At 38.7% G+C, this 20759-nt stretch overlaps 2 protein-coding genes and 2 pseudogenes across 2 annotated transcripts in view; all 4 read left to right on the top strand.

The window, feature by feature from the left end:
* The first annotated feature begins 380 nt into the window (after positions 1-380).
* On the top strand, positions 381-1815 carry LOC122010757 (annotated as a pseudogene).
* A 5821-nt stretch (positions 1816-7636) lies between these two features.
* On the top strand, positions 7637-10385 carry LOC122010756 (annotated as a pseudogene).
* A 4067-nt stretch (positions 10386-14452) lies between these two features.
* Positions 14453-17297, top strand: LOC122011502 (serine carboxypeptidase II-3-like). Its single transcript, XM_042567892.1, has 8 exons — positions 14453-14884; positions 14959-15066; positions 15217-15479; positions 15595-15855; positions 16142-16260; positions 16357-16449; positions 16771-16876; positions 17068-17297. The coding sequence occupies exons 1-8, from the start codon at positions 14503-14505 to the stop codon at positions 17212-17214; spliced, it is 1479 nt and encodes a 492-aa protein (XP_042423826.1). The 5' UTR covers positions 14453-14502; the 3' UTR covers positions 17215-17297.
* Positions 17298-17838: 541 nt separating this feature from the next.
* The window catches only part of LOC122010755 (serine carboxypeptidase II-3-like), a 47250-nt gene continuing 44329 nt past the window's right edge, over positions 17839-20759 (top strand). The window contains exon 1 of the mRNA XM_042567239.1: positions 17839-17979. Coding sequence (XP_042423173.1) covers positions 17839-17979 — 141 coding nt within the window. The remainder of the gene's footprint in view (positions 17980-20759) is intronic.

The raw sequence follows: 20759 nt of genomic DNA, 5'->3' as shown, positions 1-20759 counted from the left end.
ACCTTTATTCCTACTCGAAAAATTGAAGGAAAACAAAATCCTCTTTTACGATGGATACTCTGAAGTTGTTTTGAATTTTAATAGCAGAACCAACAATGACAGGACCGGTTAGAACAAATCAAACTCAAACCAAGTCGGATCAAACAGAGATGAGTTGCCTCATTCGACGCAACAGATCATTCTTTGGCCTTTTACAGAGTCCATTGCCAAACAGAGCAAACACATCAATCTCCGCCGGTTCCAACAAGAATCCATCCCATATCCCATAAATAAGATTCTATTCCATTCCATTACTCATTCCCAATCAAACAATGAAGCCAAGTTTCAGTTGTCTCTTCTTCTTCCTCCTCCTCTGTTTCTTACACTGCGTGGCTTCCGGCATGGCGAGGCAGAGAGATGCGCTAAACAAGTTCTACTTTAACAACGAAACAGAGAGGTCTTCTTCTTCTTCTTGGGCGAGCAGTCTTCTTTCGGTATTCGGCCTGGAGTCGAAGGTCTACGACAATAGTGGGCTGAAGAAGCAGGACAAGGTTGTCTGATGCCTGGCTAGCCAGAAGGGGTGCATTTCAATCAGTACGCGGGGTATGTCACAATCGGCAAGCCAACGGACGGGCTCTATTTTACTACTTTGTCGAGGCTGCCGAGAACAGTGGGTCGAAGCCTATTATGCTTTGGCTCAATGGAGGTACGGAATTAGTAGAAAATGATGTTGCTTTTTGATCGATAGAGTGGTGATTGCTGTGGCGTGGGTGGGTGCAGGGCCGGGGTGTTCGTCGCTGGGGTACGGCGCCATGGAGGAGCTTGGGTCGTTTCAGTATAGGAATCCATATGCTTGGAACGAAGGTTAGGATCCTTTGTCGTCATCATCATATATATATATATACAAATGTTATTTCCTAAAGTTTAGGGAGTAGAGTGAAAAAGGGTTTCTGCTCTTTGGCATTACCCCGAACGAGTGACGTGCATCGTGCCATGCAGTGGCGAACGTCTAGTTCCTAGAGAGTCCGCCGGCGTCGACTTCTCCTACTCCAACCCCACGTCGGACTACTCCAAGAGCGGAGATCGTTGGACGACGATCGATGTGCTGGTTTTCCTCGTCAATTGGTTCGAGCGGTTCCCAGAGTATAAGGGGAGGGACTTCTTCATCACCGGCGAGAGCTACGCCGGCCACTACGTCCCCCAGCTCACCCACACCATACTCCACCATAAAGATCGCCTCATCAACCTCAAAGGCATCGCGGTAAGCAATGGATCCCGAAATCGTTCCGCCCGATCGACCCCCTCTAATTTTTATTACAAATTAAATCGGGAAAGATGGATTTCGATCGATTTCAAATTGATTTCGGACGACCTAGATAGGGAACGCGGTGATCAACAAGGAGACGGATAGCAAGGGGGCGTTCGACTACTTTTGGACGCATGCGTTGATCGCCGACGAGACCATCCACGCGATCCACAAGTTTTGCAATTTCTCGCCGGACGCCCCACCGACGGCTCCAGAGTGCGACAGGGTAGTCGACGAGGCCAACCTCGCCGTGTATGAGTTGGACGTCTACAACATATATGCGCCGCGGTGCTTCTCGTCAGGCGTGACATCGACTCTAAAATCGTCCTCGTTTTGTCTCTTCCGAACATCTTTATATTTAATTATCTGTATTTTCTTGGTATTTTCAGAGCCAATTTAGATCAAATCGATTCAACCTGTTAACTCAAGAATCGGAGTTCATCACATTCTTGTTGGATCACTACAAGGAGCAGCAAGCTCTAAAGCTGGAACTTGCACAGATTGAAATTAATGTCATACTTAAATTCTGATGCAGATTGAGAATTTTCACTCAATCATATTAATTGTGAATAGAACTAACTAACAGATTGAAATGTCCTACTTAAATTCGGATGCAAATTGAGAATTTGGATCCTTGTACTTCTAAATTCTAATTACGTGGAGGCATACCTTAACAATCTTGAGGTACAGAAAACTCTACATGCCAATGTCACAAAGCTCAATTACACCTGGTCTAGTTGTAGGTAGAGATGTAATCGAGCCGAGTCGAGCCGAACTCTTGAATGTTTGAGCTTAGCTCGTTTATAATCGAGCCGAGCTCGAGCTTTACTTAACGAATATATTCATGGCTCACGAGTTTATTTGAGCTTTTATCGAGCTTAAACAAGTTTAATAAATATAAATCATAAATTTAAATATTCATTAAAAACTAAATAATATATTTAGAGAAAATTATAATATTATTATTAAAATTTATAAATTTATTCTAATAAATAAATTTAATATATTTGTCAATATTTTTCATAAGTAGAGTATAAAATTTATAAATTCAATATCAAAACTATTATTTTTTTTTATTTAAAAGTTGCTTAATGAGCTTAACGAACGTGTTCACGAGCTAACGAGTCGAATATTGCGAAGCTTGAGCTTGGTTTGTTTATCTTAACGAGCCTCATTAAACGAGCTCAAACGAGCTTTTATCGAATCGAGCTTCGAATAGCTCGCGAGCGGCTTGATTCATTTACACCCCTAGTTGTAGGTCTATACATATCTCATATAAGATAATGCCATTTGATAATTTTATTTTTCTTTTAAACATAATAACTGATTTATTTATATTTTTGTCTCCATGCAGCCAAGTGATACCTAGTTGGTCAAATCAGCCTTCCACAATGTTGCCAATTATTCATGAATTGTTATCTAATGGGATTAGGGTTTTGAAGTATAGGTTAAAAAAAACATTAGATGTCTTCATCATATCTGATTAGGGTGTGAATCATCTTTACATTTCAATGCTTTCGTATAGATAGGTGTATAGATTTTGTGGTCCTTATACACATTGTGTGTAAGTAAAAATAACATATATAGATATGTCAATTTTTTGTTTCCGAGCCTCATTGATTTAGTAGATATAGATGTGCAAGTATGATAGCTTTAAGATTTCTCACATATGTCATACGACAAAGATACCGTTCATTAGATTGCGAGTGAAGGGGGGTTCGATCAAATTTTGTCCCTAACTACGGTTTGGATGGAGTGCAGCGGTGACTTTGATGGAGTAGTTCCTGTTACTTCCACAAGATACTCCCTTAAGAAGCTAAAGCTTAGAGTGAAGGCTCCATGGAGAGCTTGGATGCTTAACATTGAGGTACAATTGTGTTGTTTTAATCATAATATATAATCAATTATCCTCAGCTGCACAAGGAATTGAAAGTGTTTACATTGATGACAAGTTATCCTCTATGATACTCTTCATTGCTCTAACAATGGTGACGACTAGTAGAACGAACGACATTAATTTTTATGATTTTTATTGTGAATATGTAGGTTGGGGGATACACTGTGTTGTATGATCACAATTTGACATTTGTCATTATTCGAGGAGCAGGACATGAGGTTCCAAGTTATCAGCCAGCTCGAGCACTAGAGATGATCATGAGTTTTCTTCAAGGGCTGAATCTCCCTACTGTTTAAGCGTTTCAACAAAGAACCAATGGATTTGTTATTATTTATTGTGATATCAAACGTCACATAAAATCCAATCTATGATTTTTAAATATTATCTTTGGCTCGATTTAATCATGGTTTCAAAAATAATTAATATTTAAAAAAACATTTTTCATTTTAAAAAAAATCTTAGTATCGGTTCACTAAACTAAGTGCCCATACTATGAGTCATCAGCATGACACAACAATTAAATGGGCTCCGACAATCTGTCGCTACTTTCTCGCCCTTATCTCTCTCGCACCACAAGTCCCTCCGCTCCTTGTCAGTAGCGGTGATGTGGGCAGCCGTCATAATGTATGAGTCCTATCTTGCTGGAATGCCCACCTCCACCACCGGGCCGCTATCTTCACCCACGCGCCTACCGCCGTGTCGTAGGCTAGTGTCGACAATATACTCTTAATAGTTGTGCCCCTCCCGCTGGACATGAACATGCTTTGTGGCTAGGCGGCGCAGAGGAAGGAAAATCGTAAGGAGGGCAACATCGACTGCCCTCACCATCAGTCGTCGATGATCAGATCGTAGATTTTGAACTCGTTGATGAGGTAAAAGGCGAATGCATTCTACCTATCGACTAGCACCAGCTCTCGCCCAATGACCACAACATACGGCGGCATCCCCACATGGTGTTGAGTCAGTCAGCTATCAACCGGCTTTATGTGGCAGAATATTCCTACTGCTCTGCACATATCTCATATGAATAAAAATAGCACTAGCATGCCAATCAACGTCAAGGTGGGTCAAACAAAACCCGAAAGGAATCAGACCCAAGGAATACAATTTCTTTAGAGAAAAAACAACTACTAAGACTTGGGCCTCGGTTGCAGACATCCTCCGTACTTGGCCTTGGTTGTCGACATCCACCCTATCTCGACCTTAATAGCCGACATCATTCATGCTTGAGTCTTAATCGCCGACATCGGCTCCAAATCCCAGCATCCTCCCTATTTTGGCCTCAATTGTCGACTTCATTTATCTTCAAGGCCACTCAGCATCGATCTCATTTTCTCATCCTCGGATCAAGCCCACACCCCTACATTGGTCCGCTGAAAACATGTAGGGCGCAAGTGGGTAAGAAAACAACAAAACCGCCTAACTAATGAGACTGTTTCTCTGGAGAGACACAAAAAACAACAATGAATGGAGAAGTGGTTATATGGTTGTATTAGATCTGGTTTCTTGGTTGTCCTACTTCAAACACATGGTGCTTGGTGAATGAAGAGACAGTTAACGACTACCAGATCTGATTCATTCATTGACTCATACAAGGATGATGAAGGAAAATACAGCATTTAACGTGCAGATGCTCTTCGTTCATTGGATCATCTGGTAGGGCATTCGATAAACGAATCCCATCCGCCGACCACCACCAACTCGTGCCCAACGACCATAGCTTACTGGCAATAGACCGACCACGATCAATGGGCGACCAATGCAGCATCATCCAACCTCTTGTGTCCAACTCAAACAAGGCCAAGTGAAAGTTGTTGCCGGAGGGCATGAACTTGCCCTAGAGGAGCAGCGTGATGATGGGGCAAATGAGACCAACGACCTTGCAGAGGAGAAAGAAGGACAATGAGGTGGGTTCATGCTGAAATGTCTGAATATATCAATCCATATATATTTTGTAGAAGTGGTTGAAGATATGAAGAATCCATCTATATTTTGTATGTTAGTGCAATGCATCCAATACATTCAAGAAAAAAAAAATTCTTATGGTGTGTTGCTACGAAAAGCTTGTGCGCCTGCTGGAAACACATGTTAGATTCATTAGTATTATTGTTTTAGCAAATTTTCTTGGATAAAAGTGCATAATAAAAATGATAGAATGCTTAATCAGCCTACTATGCACCCAACCCACCAGAAACCATCCCAACCTCATCAGAAACCACGCCAACCTTAGAGATAGAAGCATCAACCTAGGGGTGAGCAAAAGTTGAATTAAACTGAACAAACCAATAGATTTTAAAATTCAGTTCAATTATTTCGATATTTCATTTTTTTCATAAAAAAATCGAATTGTTCGGTTAAGCATTTTCTGGTTAAACTGAATAAATTGAAATAAAAAAATGAACTAAGAAATCTTTAACGTTAAAAAAAAGTATTTTTTTAATGCATTCATAATTGCACATATAGAGAAGCCAATTAATTGTGATACAAGTTCTCTCATGTTGTGAATCATATTGTAAACATTAGTAAATAAGTTTAAGATCCAATCATATACATAAAGTATGTACACAAAAATAGTGAATATTTATTTATCCAATAAATAGTACATTCTATAAGGCAATTGCGTTAGGACATATTTAAAATATAACAGGTTGATCAGTGGTGTAGGAGATCGGAGACGACAGCTAGCCGGTGACAAGTGAGAAGAGGAGGCAACGACCAGAGGCTGCGATGGTAGCGTTACGATGAAGGTGGTTGCTTGACGACACATCATGTGAGGGAGAAAGTAAAGAAAAGGGGCACTCATAACGTCCGACGACATGAGGAAGAGGGAGATGACGTGAGGCTGTCAACGTTCTTGAGAAAGGTGACCCCAAAGAGAAGAGAGATTCCGAAGAGAGTGGCAATGAAGGCATGACTGGAGGAGGTGGTGTTCAGGACTTCAGGACTTTCACTTAATATCCTTGACTCTAGGATTTTCCGTCTGGTGTCCGCGACCTCCAGGGCTTCACCTATTGTCCTCGACTCTAGGATTTTTGTCCGACATCCTCGACCTGCCAAGACTTCGCCCAGTCCACCGGACTAGGACTTCGTTGCCTAGCCCAAACTAGGATTTTCTACTTGCCTAGTGTCCACTTTGACTTCTTTGCCTAAAATCACTTAGGACTTCTGTATACTCAGTTAAACTTTTTAGAACAACAATAAGACGTAACATAGAATCTTTTGTCAATATCAAAACTTAGGTTTGATCATCTGCTACTTCTTACAGTAACATTTATACCTTAAAACTTAATCAACTTATTTAATCCTAAGCTAACTAACTAAATTAACTAATTAAAATTTTGACTTAATTTGAATTTTAATCTAACTAAATCCAATTAAAACTAAATCCATAATTTTAATTTTAAAATTAAACCTAACATAAACCTAACTTAAACACACCTAAATGACACCAAAATTGAAGCTTAGTTATCAACCTTAAATTAACATAACTAAAACTTAAATAAACTTAACACTATTAAAAGTTAAGTAATCTTAATCAATTAAATTAAAACATAAACAATTAATTCAATTAATTAAAAGTTTTTTATTTTCTTTATAACCTAAAAACTTATTTATTAATGTAATAAACCTTTATTATTTGATTAATATAAGTTTAATTTAACCTAATTCATAATTAGTTTAAATCAATTAATTTAAACTTAACTAAACAAATTAATTCATATTTAATTAATGAATAAATCTTAATTTAGGTAAGAATATTAATTCAAATCAAACTTAATAAATTGACCTCAGATTCAATTAAATAGTTCATAATTACACTTAATTTACCAAAACGTGAGAAATAATTGTAAATCTTAAACTTAATTACTAATTTACTCAAACTTAAATAATGTTAACTTACACTTAATTAATCTTAAACGAATAAATCTAATCTTAATTAATCCTTAACTAGTTAATCCATACTTAACATTTTAGTTAATTCGAAATCAAATTTAAAATCAATTAATTTAACAATAACTAAATAAATTTAAACTTCATTATTAATTTAATTAGTTAATAGTCAAGCTAAAACTAATTAGACCATTATATACGTGACTCATTAGATTTACTTATTATGATAAATGAATTATCCAGTGAGTGGGTGGTAAAAGTTGATAAAAATTAAGGGAAAATTAAATTAGATTTAAATAAAATATGAATATGCATTATTTCATTGTATAAATATTGAAAAAAGTGGAATCTTTTTTAAATTCTTTTAATTTTGAAAATGTTTATTCAAAATTAATCATTCTTTGGCCTTTTAAAGAGTCCATTGCCAAATAGAGCAAACACATCAATCTCCGCTGGCCCCAACAAGAATCCATCCCATATAAAAGATTCATCCCATAATTATCCAATGATTCATCCCATAAATAAGATTCTATTCCATTCTATTCCTCATTCCCAATCAAACAATGAAGCCAAGTTTCAGTTGTCTCTTCTTCTTCTTCCTCCTCCTCTGTTTCTTACACTGCGTGGCTTCCAGCATAGCGAGGCAGAGAGATGCGCTAAACAAGTTCTACTTTAACAACGAAGCAGAGAGGTCGTCTTCTTCTTCTTGGGCGAGCAGTCTTCTTTCAGTATCCGGCTTGGAGTCGAAGGTCTACGACAATAGCGGGCTGAAGGAGGGGGACAAGGTTGTTCTGCTGCCTGGCCAGCCAGAAGGGGTGCATTTCGATCAGTATTGCGGGGTATGCCACAGTCGACAGAGCCAACGGACGGGCTCTGTTTTACTACTTTGCCGAGGCTGTCGAGAACAGCGGGTCGAAGCCTATTGTGCTCTGGCTCAATGGAGGTATGGAATTAGTATAAAATGATGTTGCTTTTCGATCGATAGAGTGGTGATTGTTGTGGCATGGGTGGGTGCAGGGCCAGGGTGTTCGTCGCTAGGGTACGGCGCCATGGAGGAGCTCGGGCCGTTTCGGGTCATGAGCGACGGCAAGACTCTATACAGGAATCCCTACGCTTGGAACGAAGGTTAGGATAATCTGTCATCGTCATCGTCATCAGCATCATCATGTGTACATACACATGATATTTCCTAAAGATTAGGGAATAGAGTGAAAATAGGTTTCTATTTTGGCATTACGCCGAACGAGTGACGTGCATCGTGCCATGCAGTGGCGAACATCTTGTTCCTGGAGAGCCCCGCCGGTGTCGGCTTCTCTTACTCCAACACCATGTCGGACTACTCCAAGAGCGGAGACCGTAGGACGGCGATCGACGCGCTGGTTTTCCTCGTCAACTGGTTCGAGCGGTTCCCAGAGTATAAGCGGAGGGACTTCTTCATCACCGGCGAGAGCTACGCCGGCCACTACGTTCCCCAGCTCGCCCACGCCATACTCCACCACAAAGATCACCTCATCAACCTCAAAGGCATCGCGGTAAGCAATGGATCCCGAAATCAATCAGTCCGATCGACCCCCTCTCATTTTTTTTACAAATTAAATCGGGAAAGATGGATCTCGATCGATTTCAAATTGATTTTGGATGACCTAGATTGGGAACGCGGTGATCAACAAGGAGACGGATAGCAAGGGGACGTTTGACTACTTTTGGACGCACGCGTTGATTGCCGACGAGACCATCCACGCGATCCACAAGTTCTGCAATTTCTCGCCGGACGCCCCGCCGACAGCTCCTGAGTGCGATAGGGCGGTCGACGAGGCCAACCTCGCCGTGTACGAGTTGGACGTCTACAACATATACGCACCGCTGTGCTTCTTGTCGGGCGTGACGCCGACTCCCAAATCACCCTCGGTTTGTCTCTTCCGAACATCTTGACATTTAATTATCCCCATTTTCCTTGTATTTTCAGAGCCAATTTAGATCGAATCGATTTAACCTGTTAACTCAAGAATCAGAGTTCATCGCATTCTTGTTGGATCACTACAAGGAGCAGCAACCTCTAAAGTTGGAACTTGCAAAGATTGAAATTAATGCCATACTTAAATTACGATGCAGATTGAGAATTTTCACACAATCATATCAATTGTGAATAGAACTGACTAACATATTGAAATGTCTTACTTAAATTCGGATGCAGATTGAGAATTTTGATCCTTGTACTTCTAATTACGTGGAGACATACCTTAACAATCTTGAGGTACAGAACGCTCTACATGCCAATGTCACAAAGCTCAATTACACCTGGTCTGGTTGTAGGTATATACATATCTCATATAAGATAAAGTCATTTGATAATTTTATTTCTCTTTTAAACATAGTAACTCATTTATTTATATTTTTGTCTCCATGCAGCCAAGTGATAACTAGTTGGTCAGATCAGCCTTCCACAATGTTGCCAATTATTCATGAATTATTATCTAATGGGATTAGGATTTTGAAGTACAGGTAAAAAAAATCATTAGATGTCTTCATCATATCTAATTAGTGTGTGAATCAGCTTTACAATTTCAATGCTTTCGTATAAATAGGTGTATAGATTTTGTGGTCCTTATACACATTGTGTGTAAGTAAAAATAACATATATAGATATATCAATTTTTCGTTTCGAGCCTCATTGATTTAGTAGATATAGATGTGCAAGTATGATAGCTTTAAGATTTCTGCATAACATATGCCATACGACAAAGATATCGTTCATTAGATTGCGAGTGAAGGGGTTTTCGATCAAATTTTGTCCCTAACTAAGCGTTGGCTGGGTTCGTGCAGTGGTGACTTTGATGGAGTAGTTCCTATTACTTCCACAAGATACTCCCTCAAGAAGCTAAAGCTTAGAGTGAAGGCTCCATGGAGAGCTTGGATGCTTAACAGTGAGGTAGGGAGACAATTGTGTCGTTTTAAATCTTTTCATAATATATAATCAATTATCCTCAATTGCACCAGGAATTGAAAGTGTTTACATTGATGACAAGTTATCCTCTATGATACTCTTCATTGCTCTAACGATGGTGACTACAGTAGAACGAACGACATTAATTTTGATGATTTGTATTGTGAATATGTAGGTTGGGGGATACACTGTGGTGTATGATCACAATTTGACATTTGCCACTGTTCGAGGAGCAGGACATGAGGTTCCAAGTTATCAGCCAGCTCGAGCTCTAGAGATGATCAAGAGTTTTCTTCAAGGGCTACATCTCCCTGCAGTTTAAGTGTTTCAACAAAGAACCAATTGATTTGTTGTTGTTTATTGTGATATCAAACGTCAAATAAAATCCAATCTATGATTTGTAAATATTATCTCTGGCTTGATTTAATCATGATTTAAAAAATAATTAATATTAAAAAAACATTTTTCTTTTAAAAAAATTATTATGATCGGTTCGCTAAACTAAGTGCCCAAACAATGAGTCATCAGAATGACGCAACAATTAATTGGGCTCCGACAATCGGCTTGCTACTTTCTCGCACATATGTCTCTCGCACCACAAGTACCTCCTCTCCTTGTCAGCAGCGGCGATGTGGGTGACCGCCATAATGTATGAGCCCTATCTTGCTGGAACACCCACCTCCACCACAGAGCCGCCATCTTCACCCATGCGCCTGTCGTCGTGTCGTAGGCCAGTGCCGACAATATACTCTTATTAGTTGTGTCCCTCCCGCCGGACATGAACACGCTCTATGGCTAGGCGACGCAAAGGTAGGAAAACCGTAAGGAGGGCAGCATCAACTTCCCTCGCTGTCAGTCGTCGGTGATCAGATTGTAGATGTTGAACTCGCCGATGAGGTAAAAGGCGAATACATTCTACCTATCGACTAGCACCGGCTCTCGCCCAATGACTACAACATTCGGCGGCATCCCCACATGGTGTGGGGGCAGTCAGCTATCAACCGCCTTTATGTGGCAGAATTTTCCTACTGCTCTGCACATATCTCGTATGAATAAAAGTAGTAGTAGCATGCCAATCAACGTCAAGGTGGGTCAAACAAAACCCGAAAGGAATCAACCCCAAGGAATACAATTTGTTTTGAGAAAAAACAACTACTAAGACTTGGGCCACGGTCGCAGACATCCTCCGTACTCGGCCTTAGTTGCCGACATCCACCCTATCTCGACCTCAATAGCCAACATCATTCACTCTTGAGTCTCAATCGCCGACATCGGCTCCAAATCCCAGCATCCTCCCTATTTTGGCCTCAATTGCCGACTTCATATATCTTCAGGGCCACTCAGCATCGATCTCATTTTCTCATCCTCGGATCAGGCACACACCCCTACATTGGTCTGCTGAAAACATGTAGGGCGCAAGTGGGTAAGAAAACTGCATAACCGCCTCACTAATGAGACTGTTTCTCCGGAGAGACACAAAAAACAACAATGAATGGAGAAGCGGTTTATGGTTGTATTAGATCTGGTTTCTTGGTTGTCCTACTTCAAACACATGGTGCTTGGTGAATGAAGAGACAATTAACGACTACCGGATCTGATTCATTCATTGGCTCATACAAGGATGATGAAGGAAAATGCAGCATTTAACGTGGAGATGCTCTTCATTCATTGGATCATCTGGTAGGGCAATAACGAATCCCATCCGCCGACCACCACCAACTCGAGCCCAACGACCATAGCTTACTGGCAATAGACTGACCACGATCAATGGGCGACCAATTGCAGCATCATCCAACCTCTCGTGTCCAACTCAAACAAGGGCAAGTGAAAGTTGTTGTCGGAGGGCATGAACTTGCCCTAGAGGAGCAGCGTGACGATGGGGCAAATGAGACCAACGGCCTTGCATAGGAGAAAGAAGGACAATGAGGTGGGTTCATGCTGAAATGTCTGAATATATCAATCCATATATATTTTGTAGAAGTGGTTGAAGATATGAGGAATCAATCCATATTTTGTATGTTAGTGCAATGCATCCAATACATTCAAGAAAAAAAAATTTCTTATGGTGTGTTGCTACGAAAAGCTTGCATGTGCGCCTGCTGTAAACACATGTTAGATTCATTAGTATTATTGTTTTAGCAAATTTTCTTGGATAAAAGTGCATAATAAAAATGATAGAATGCTTAATCAGCCTACTATGCACCCAACCCACCAGAAACCATGCCAACCTCATCAGAAACCACGTCAACCATAGAGATAGAAGCATCAACCTAGGGGTGAGCAAAAGTTGAATTAAACTGAACATACCAATAGATTTTAAAAATTCAGTTCAATTATTTCGATATTTCATTTTGTTTCAAAAAATATCGATTTGTTCGGTTAAGCATTTTTTGGTTAAACTGAATAAACTGAAATAAAAAAAATGAACTTAGAAATCTTTAACGTTAAAAAAAAAGTATTTTTTTAATGTATTCATAATTGCACATGTAGAGATGTCAATTAATTGTGATACTATCATAAGTTCTCTCATGTTATGAATCATATTGTAAACATTAGTAAATAAGTTTAAGATCCAATCATATACATAAATTATGTACACAAAAATAGTGAATATTTATTTATCCAATAAATAGTGCATTCTATAAGGCAAATGCGTTAGGATATATTTAAAATATAACAGGTTGATCAGTGGTGTAGGAGAGGAGACGACAGCTAGTCGGTGACAAGTGAGAAGAGGAGGCAGCGACCAGAGGCTGCGATGGTAGCATTACGATGAAGGTGGTTGCTTGACGACACATCATGTGAGGGAGAAAGTAAAGAAAAGGGGCACTCATAACGTCCGACGACATGAGGAAGAGGGAGATGACGTGAGGTTGTCAACGTTCTTGAGAAAGGTGACCCCTAAGAGAAGAGAGATGCCGAAGAGAGAGGCAATGAAGGCATGACTGGAGGAGGTGGTGTTCAGGACTTCAGGACTTTCACTTAATATCCTTGACTCTAGGATTTTCCATCTGGTGTCCGCGACCTCCAGGGCTTCACCTATTGTCCTCGACTCTAGGATTTTTGTCCGACATCCTCGACCTGCCAAGACTTCGCCCAGTCCACCGGACTAGGACTTCGTTGCCTAGCCCAAACTAGGATTTTCTACTTGCCTAGTGTCCACTTTGACTTCTTTGCCTAAAATCACTTAGGACTTCTGTACACTCAGTTAAACTTTTTAGAACAACAATAAGACGTAACATAGAATCTTTTGTCAATATCAAAACTTAGGTTTGATCATCTGCTACTTCTTACAGTAACATTTATACCTTAAAACTTAATCAACTTATTTAATCCTAAGCTAACTAACTAAATTAACTAATTAAAATTTTGACTTAATTTGAATTTTAATCTAACTAAATCCAATTAAAACTAAATCCATAATTTTAATTTTAAAATTAAACCTAACATAAACCTAACTTAAACACACCTAAATGACTCCAAAATTGAAGCTTAGTTATCAACCTTAAATTAACTTAACTAAAACTTAAATAAACTTAACACTATTAAAAGTTAAGTAATCTTAATCAATTAAATTAAAACATAAACAATTAATTCAATTAATTAAAAGTTTTTTATTTTCTTTATAACCTAAAAACTTATTTATTAATGTAATAAACCTTTATTATTTGATTAATATAAGTTTAATTTAACCTAATTCATAATTAGTTTAAATCAATTAATTTAAACTTAACTAAACAAATTAATTCATATTTAATTAATGAATAAATCTTAATTTAGGTAAGAATATTAATTCAAATCAAACTTAATAAATTGACCTCAGATTCAATTAAATAGTTCATAATTACACTTAATTTACCAAAACGTGAGTAATAATTGTAAATCTTAAACTTAATTACTAATTTACTCAAACTTAAATAATGTTAACTTACACTTAATTAATCTTAAACGAATAAATCTAATCTTAATTAATCCTTAACTAGTTAATCCATACTTAACATTTTAGTTAATTCGAAATCAAATTTAAAATCAATTAATTTAACAATAACTAAATAAATTTAAACTTCATTATTAATTTAATTAGTTAATAGTCAAGCTAAAACTAATTAGACCATTATATACGTGACTCATTAGATTTACTTATTATGATAAATGAATTATCCAGTGAGTGGGTGGTAAAAGTTGATAAAAATTAAGGGAAAATTAAATTAGATTTAAATAAAATATGAATATGCATTATTTCATTGTATAAATATTGAAAAAAGTGGAATCTTTTTTAAATTCTTTTAATTTTGAAAATGTTTATTCAAAATTAATCATTCTTTGGCCTTTTAAAGAGTCCATTGCCAAATAGAGCAAACACATCAATCTCCGCTGGCTCCAACAAGAATCCATCCCATATAAAAGATTCATCCCATAATTATCCAATGATTCATCCCATAAATAAGATTCTATTCCATTCTATTCCTCATTCCCAATCAAACAATGAAGCCAAGTTTCAGTTGTCTCTTCTTCTTCTTCTTCCTCCTCCTCTGTTTCTTACACTGCGTGACTTCCAGCATAGCGAGGCAGAGAGATGCGCTAAACAAGTTCTACTTTAACAACGAAGCAGAGAGGTCGTCTTCTTCTTCTTGGGCGAGCAGTCTTCTTTCAGTATCCGGCTTGGAGTCGAAGGTCTACGACAATAGCGGGCTAAAGGAGGGGGACAAGGTTGTTCTGCTGCCTGGCCAGCCAGAAGGGGTGCATTTCGATCAGTACGCGGGGTATGTCACAGTCGACAGAGCCAACGGACGGGCTCTGTTTTACTACTTTGCCGAGGCTGTCGAGAACAGCGGGTCGAAGCCTATTGTGCTCTGGCTCAATGGAGGTATGGAGTTAGTATAAAATGATGTTGCTTTTCGATCGATAGAGTGGTGATTGCTGTGGCATGGGTGGGTGCAGGGCCAGGGTGTTCGTCGCTAGGGTACGGCGCCATGGAGGAGCTCGGGCCGTTTCGGGTCATGAGCGACGGCAAGACTCTATACAGGAATCCCTACGCTTGGAACAAAGGTTAGGATAATCTGTCATCGTCATCGTCATCGTCATCATCATCATCATGTGTACATACACATGATATTTCCTAAAGATTAGGGAATAGAGTGAAAATAGGTTTCTATTTTGGCATTACGCCGAACGAGTGACGTGCATCGTGCCATGCAGTGGCGAACATCTTGTTCCTGGAGAGCCCCGCCGGTGTCGGCTTCTCTTACTCCAACACCATGTCGGACTACTCCAAGAGCGGAGACCGTAGGACGGCGATCGACGCGCTGGTTTTCCTCGTCAACTGGTTCGAGCGGTTCCCAGAGTATAAGCGGAGGGACTTCTTCATCACCGGCGAGAGCTACGCCGGCCACTACGTTCCCCAGCTCGCCCACGCCATACTCCACCACAAAGATCACCTCATCAACCTCAAAGGCATCGCGGTAAGCAATGGATCCCGAAATCAATCAGTCCGATCGACCCCCTCTCATTTTTTTTACAAATTAAATCGGGAAAGATGGATCTCGATCGATTTCAAATTGATTTTGGATGACCTAGATTGGGAACGCGGTGATCAACAAGGAGACGGATAGCAAGGGGACGTTTGACTACTTTTGGACGCACGCGTTGATTGCCGACGAGACCATCCACGCGATCCACAAGTTCTGCAATTTCTCGCCGGACGCCCCGCTGACAGCTCCTGAGTGCGATAGGGCGGTCGACGAGGCCAACCTCGCCGTGTACGAGTTGGACGTCTACAACATATACGCGCCGCTGTGCTTCTTGTCGGGCGTGGCGCCGACTCCCAAATCACCCTCGGTTTGTCTCTTCCGAACATCTTGACATTTAATTATCCCCATTTTCCTTGTATTTTCAGAGCCAATTTAGATCGAATCGATTTGACCTGTTAACTCAAGAATCAGAGTTCATCGCATTCTTGTTGGATCACTACAAGGAGCAGCAACCTCTAAAGTTGGAACTTGCAAAGATTGAAATTAATGCCATACTTAAATTATGATGCAGATTGAGAATTTTCACACAATCATATCAATTGTGAATAGAACTGACTAACATATTGAAATGTCTTACTTAAATTCGGATGCAGATTGAGAATTTTGATCCTTGTACTTCTAATTACGTGGAGACATACCTTAACAATCTTGAGGTACAGAACGCTCTACATGCCAATGTCACAAAGCTCAATTACACCTGGTCTGGTTGTAGGTATATACATATCTCATATAAGATAAAGTCATTTGATAATTTTATTTCTCTTTTAAACATAGTAACTCATTTATTTATATTTTTGTCTCCATGCAGCCAAGTGATAACTAGTTGGTCAGATCAGCCTTCCACAATGTTGCCAATTATTCATGAATTATTATCTAATGGGATTAGGATTTTGAAGTACAGGTAAAAAAAATCATTAGATGTCTTCATCATATCTAATTAGTGTGTGAATCAGCTTTACAATTTCAATGCTTTCGTATAAATAGGTGTATAGATTTTGTGGTCCTTATACACATTGTGTGTAAGTAAAAATAACATATATAGATATATCAATTTTTCGTTTCGAGCCTCATTGATTTAGTAGATATAGATGTGCAAGTATGATAGCTTTAAGATTTTTGCATAACATATGCCATACGACAAAGATATCGTTCATTAGATTGCGAGTGAAGGGGTTTTCGATCAAATTTTGTCCCTAACTAAGCGTTGGCTGGGTTCGTGCAGCGGTGACTTTGATGGAGTAGTTCCTATTACTTCCACAAGATACTCCCTCAAGAAGATAAAGCTTAGAGTGAAGGCTCCATGGAGAGCTTGGATGCTTAACAGTGAGGTAGGGAGACAATTGTGTCGTTTTAAATCTTTTCATAATATATAATCAATTATCCTCAATTGCACCAGGAATTGAAAGTGTTTACATTGATGACAAGTTATCCTCTATGATACTCTTCATTGCTCTAACGATGGTGACTACTAGTAGAACGAACGACATTAATTTTGATGATTTGTATTGTGAATATGTAGGTTGGGGGATACACTGTGGTGTATGATCACAATTTGATATTTGCCACTGTTCGAGGAGCAGGACATGAGGTTCCAAGTTATCAGCCAGCTCGAGCTCTAGAGATGATCAAGAGTTTTCTTCAAGGACTACATCTCCCTGCAGTTTAAGTGTTTCAACAAAGAACCAATTGATTTGTTGTTGTTTATTGTGATATCAAACGTCAAATAAAATCCAATCTATGATTTTTAAATATTATCTCTGGCTTGATTTAATCATGATTTAAAAAATAATTAATATTAAAAAAACATTTTTCTTTTAAAAAAATTATTATGATCGGTTCGCTAAACTAAGTGCCCACACTATGAGTCATCAGCATGACGCAACAATTAATTGGGCTCCGACAATCGGCTTGCTACTTTCTCGCACATATGTCTCTCGCACCACAAGTACCTCCTCTCCTTGTCAGCAGCGGCGATGTGGGTGACCGTCATAATGTATGAGCCCTATCTTGCTGGAACACCCACCTCCACCACAGAGCCGCCATCTTCTCCCATGCGCATATCGCCGTGTCGTAGGCCAGTGCCGACAATATACTCTTATTAGTTGTGTCCCTCCCGCCGGACATGAACACGCTCTATGGCTAGGCGACACAAAGGTAGGAAAACCGTAAGGAGGGCAGCATCAACTTCCCTCGCTGTCAGTCGTCGGTGATCAGATTGTAGATGTTGAACTCGCCGATGAGGTAAAAGGCGAATACATTCTACCTATCGACTAGCACCGGCTCTCGCCCAATGACTACAACATACGGCGGCATCCCCACATGGTGTGGGGGCAGTCAGCTATCAACCGCCTTTATGTGGCAGAATTTTCCTACTGCTCTGCACATATCTCATATGAATAAAAGTAGTACTAGCATGCCAATCAACGTCAAGGTGGGTCAAACAAAACCCGAAAGGAATCAGACCCAAGGAATACAATTTGTTTTGAGAAAAAACAACTACTAAGACTTGGGCCTCGATCGCAGACATCCTCCGTACTCGGCCTTAGTTGCCGACATCCACCCTATCTCGACCTCAATAGCCAACGTCATTCACGCTTGAGTCTCAATCGCCGACATCGGCTCCAAATCCAAGCATCCTCCCTATTTTGGCCTCAATTGCCGACTTCATATATCTTCAAGGCCACTCAGCATCGATCTCATTCTCTCATCCTCGGATCAGGCACACACCCCTACATTGGTCCGCTGAAAACATGTAGGGCGCAAGTGGGTAAGAAAACAGCATAACCGCCTCACTAATGAGACTGTTTCTCCGGAGAGACACAAAAAACAACAATGAATGGAGAAGCGGTTTATGGTTGTATTAGATCTGGTTTCTTGGTTGTCCTACTTCAAACACATGGTGCTTGGTGAATGAAGAGACAATTAACGACTACCGGATCTGATTCATTCATTGGCTCATACAAGAATGATGAAGGAAAATGCAGCATTTAACGTGGAGATGCTCTTCATTCATTGGATCATCTGGTAGGGCAATCGATAAACGAATCCCATCCGCCGACCACCACCAACTCGTGCCCAACGACCATAGCTTACTGGCAATAGACCGACCACGATCAATGGGCGACCAATTGCAGCATCATCCAACCTCTCGTGTCCAACTCAAACAAGGCCAAGTGAAAGTTGTTGCCGGAGGGCATGAACTTGCCCTAGAGGAGCAGCGTGACAATGGGGCAAATGAGACCAACGACCTTGCAGTGGAGAAAGAAGGACAATGAGGTGGGTTCATGCTGAAATGTCTGAATATATCAATCCATATATATTTTGTAGAAGTGGTTGAAGATATGAAGAATCCATCTATATTTTGTATGTTAGTGCAATGCATCCAATACATTCAAGAAAAAATAATTCTTATGGTGTGTTGCTACGAAAAGCTTGTGCGCCTGCTGTAAACACATGTTAGATTCATTAGTATTATTGTTTTAGCAAATTTTCTTGGATAAAAGTGCATAATAAAAATGATAGAATGCTTAATCAGCCTACTATGCACCCAACCCACCAGAAACCATGCCAACCTCATCAGAAGCCACGTCAACCTTAGAGATAGAAGCATCAACCTAGGGGTGAGCAAAAGTTGAATTAAACTGAACAAACCAATAGATTTTAAAAATTTAGTTCAATTATTTCGATATTTCATTTTTTTCAAAAAAATCGCATTTTTTGGTTAAACTGAATAAACTGAAATAAAAAAAATGAACTAAGAAATCTTTAATGTTAAAAAAAAATTGATTTCAATTAAATCTCTCATGATTTCATCATTCTTAAAAAAAAATTAGTTAATTCAGTTTTTTCGAAATAATTAATATTTCATCAGTTTTGTTTATTCAATTTTTATCAGAAAATTAGGTCGATTTGGTTAGTTTTTAATCTAATACTCAGCCCTACATCAACCTTTTGTTACATTAGAAAATTGCATAATGGAACTACAAGTACACTTTTGCTTAACCTCTACTATCATTCCAAACTATTATCTTCACTGTTAATACTATAGAAATTTCAGCACATGGTAAATCAAGCAGAAAGAACGTGCGTTATAGTGATCATTAAAAAGAGATAGAAATACTCACAGTAATTATAAGAAGGAATTGTAAATGACCTCAACAAGGAAATAGTTAGCCTGAACAATGGACTTCCTTCCGACTGTGCCAAAATCCGACTGAGTCATATTCATGAATAACTCGCTCGAGATCGGAGGCACAATCGACAGAGGAGCTTGCTCTGTCAATAACTCGCACAAGATCAGAGGCGCCGCTTACGAATGAGCTTGCTCCTTTGGGAGATTGCCGATCGTGAGCGATTTCCTAGATCGAGAAGGGTGAAGGTGGAAAAGTTAGATTTATTGGAGAAACAAAATGACCGGTAATCTTATAATTTTGGCTGACAATATATTACCAGCCAAAAATATTTTGTCGGTGCTTGGTCGATAAATATGAGTATCTAACCATTATGTTAATCCGTATTTTTTATAAAAATTATCGTATGGCAGATAAACTTTTTAAAAAATATCGGCTAAATATATATTGGCTAGTAATTTTAAAAATAAAACGCAAGCAAATTTTATAAAAAACCGATCAAATATATATTTGATTTATAATTTTTTTTAAAAAAATTACCAGCTAAATTTGATCGGTAATTTCTTAAAAATTACCTGCTAATATTTATTTAGTAAACATTTCTAATTGAATTACCTGTCAAAATATTTTTCGGCTGCTTAATTTTAAAATTGAATCATTTTTATTAATTTATCAATTGTTTCGATAAAATAATAATTAATAATTGGTAAAATTAAAAATAACAGATAAAAAAGTGAATGTTACACAAAATAGTAAATTATCATAAAATATTAAAAAAATAAATGTCTAATAACTAATAAAATAAACTAATAAATCTTCTCGTGGGTGGGAATAACTTTGTTGGAGAAGTTGACATTGAAGCCTTTGTATATCTTTGGTGAGTGCTCTCGTTTAAGTATAGATACTCGTCCACCTACTTCCTTAATACAATAATGTTTATGCCACGCCTTAATTTACATCATGTCCCTGATAATTTTAATAAACAAAATAAACATCATATCATTAGTTAAAATAAAAATATATATTCTTATAAAATCAAACATATAATTATGAGAAAAAAACCTAAAATGATTAACTTCGT

This window comes from Zingiber officinale, chromosome 8A (genome assembly GCF_018446385.1).
Source record: "Zingiber officinale cultivar Zhangliang chromosome 8A, Zo_v1.1, whole genome shotgun sequence".
In the NCBI taxonomy this organism is placed as follows: domain Eukaryota; kingdom Viridiplantae; phylum Streptophyta; class Magnoliopsida; order Zingiberales; family Zingiberaceae; genus Zingiber; species Zingiber officinale.
This window is presented reverse-complemented; position numbering and strand designations above follow the sequence as displayed.

Coding starts and splice junctions, on each gene's coding strand:
- LOC122011502 (XM_042567892.1), top strand. CDS start 14,503: ATGAAGCCAAGTTTCAGTTGTCTCTTCTTCTTCTTCTTCCTCCTCCTC. Junction 15,480..15,594: donor TCAACCTCAAAGGCATCGCG/GTAAGCAATGGA, acceptor TGGATGACCTAG/ATTGGGAACGCGGTGATCAA. Junction 16,877..17,067: donor CTTGGATGCTTAACAGTGAG/GTAGGGAGACAA, acceptor GTGAATATGTAG/GTTGGGGGATACACTGTGGT.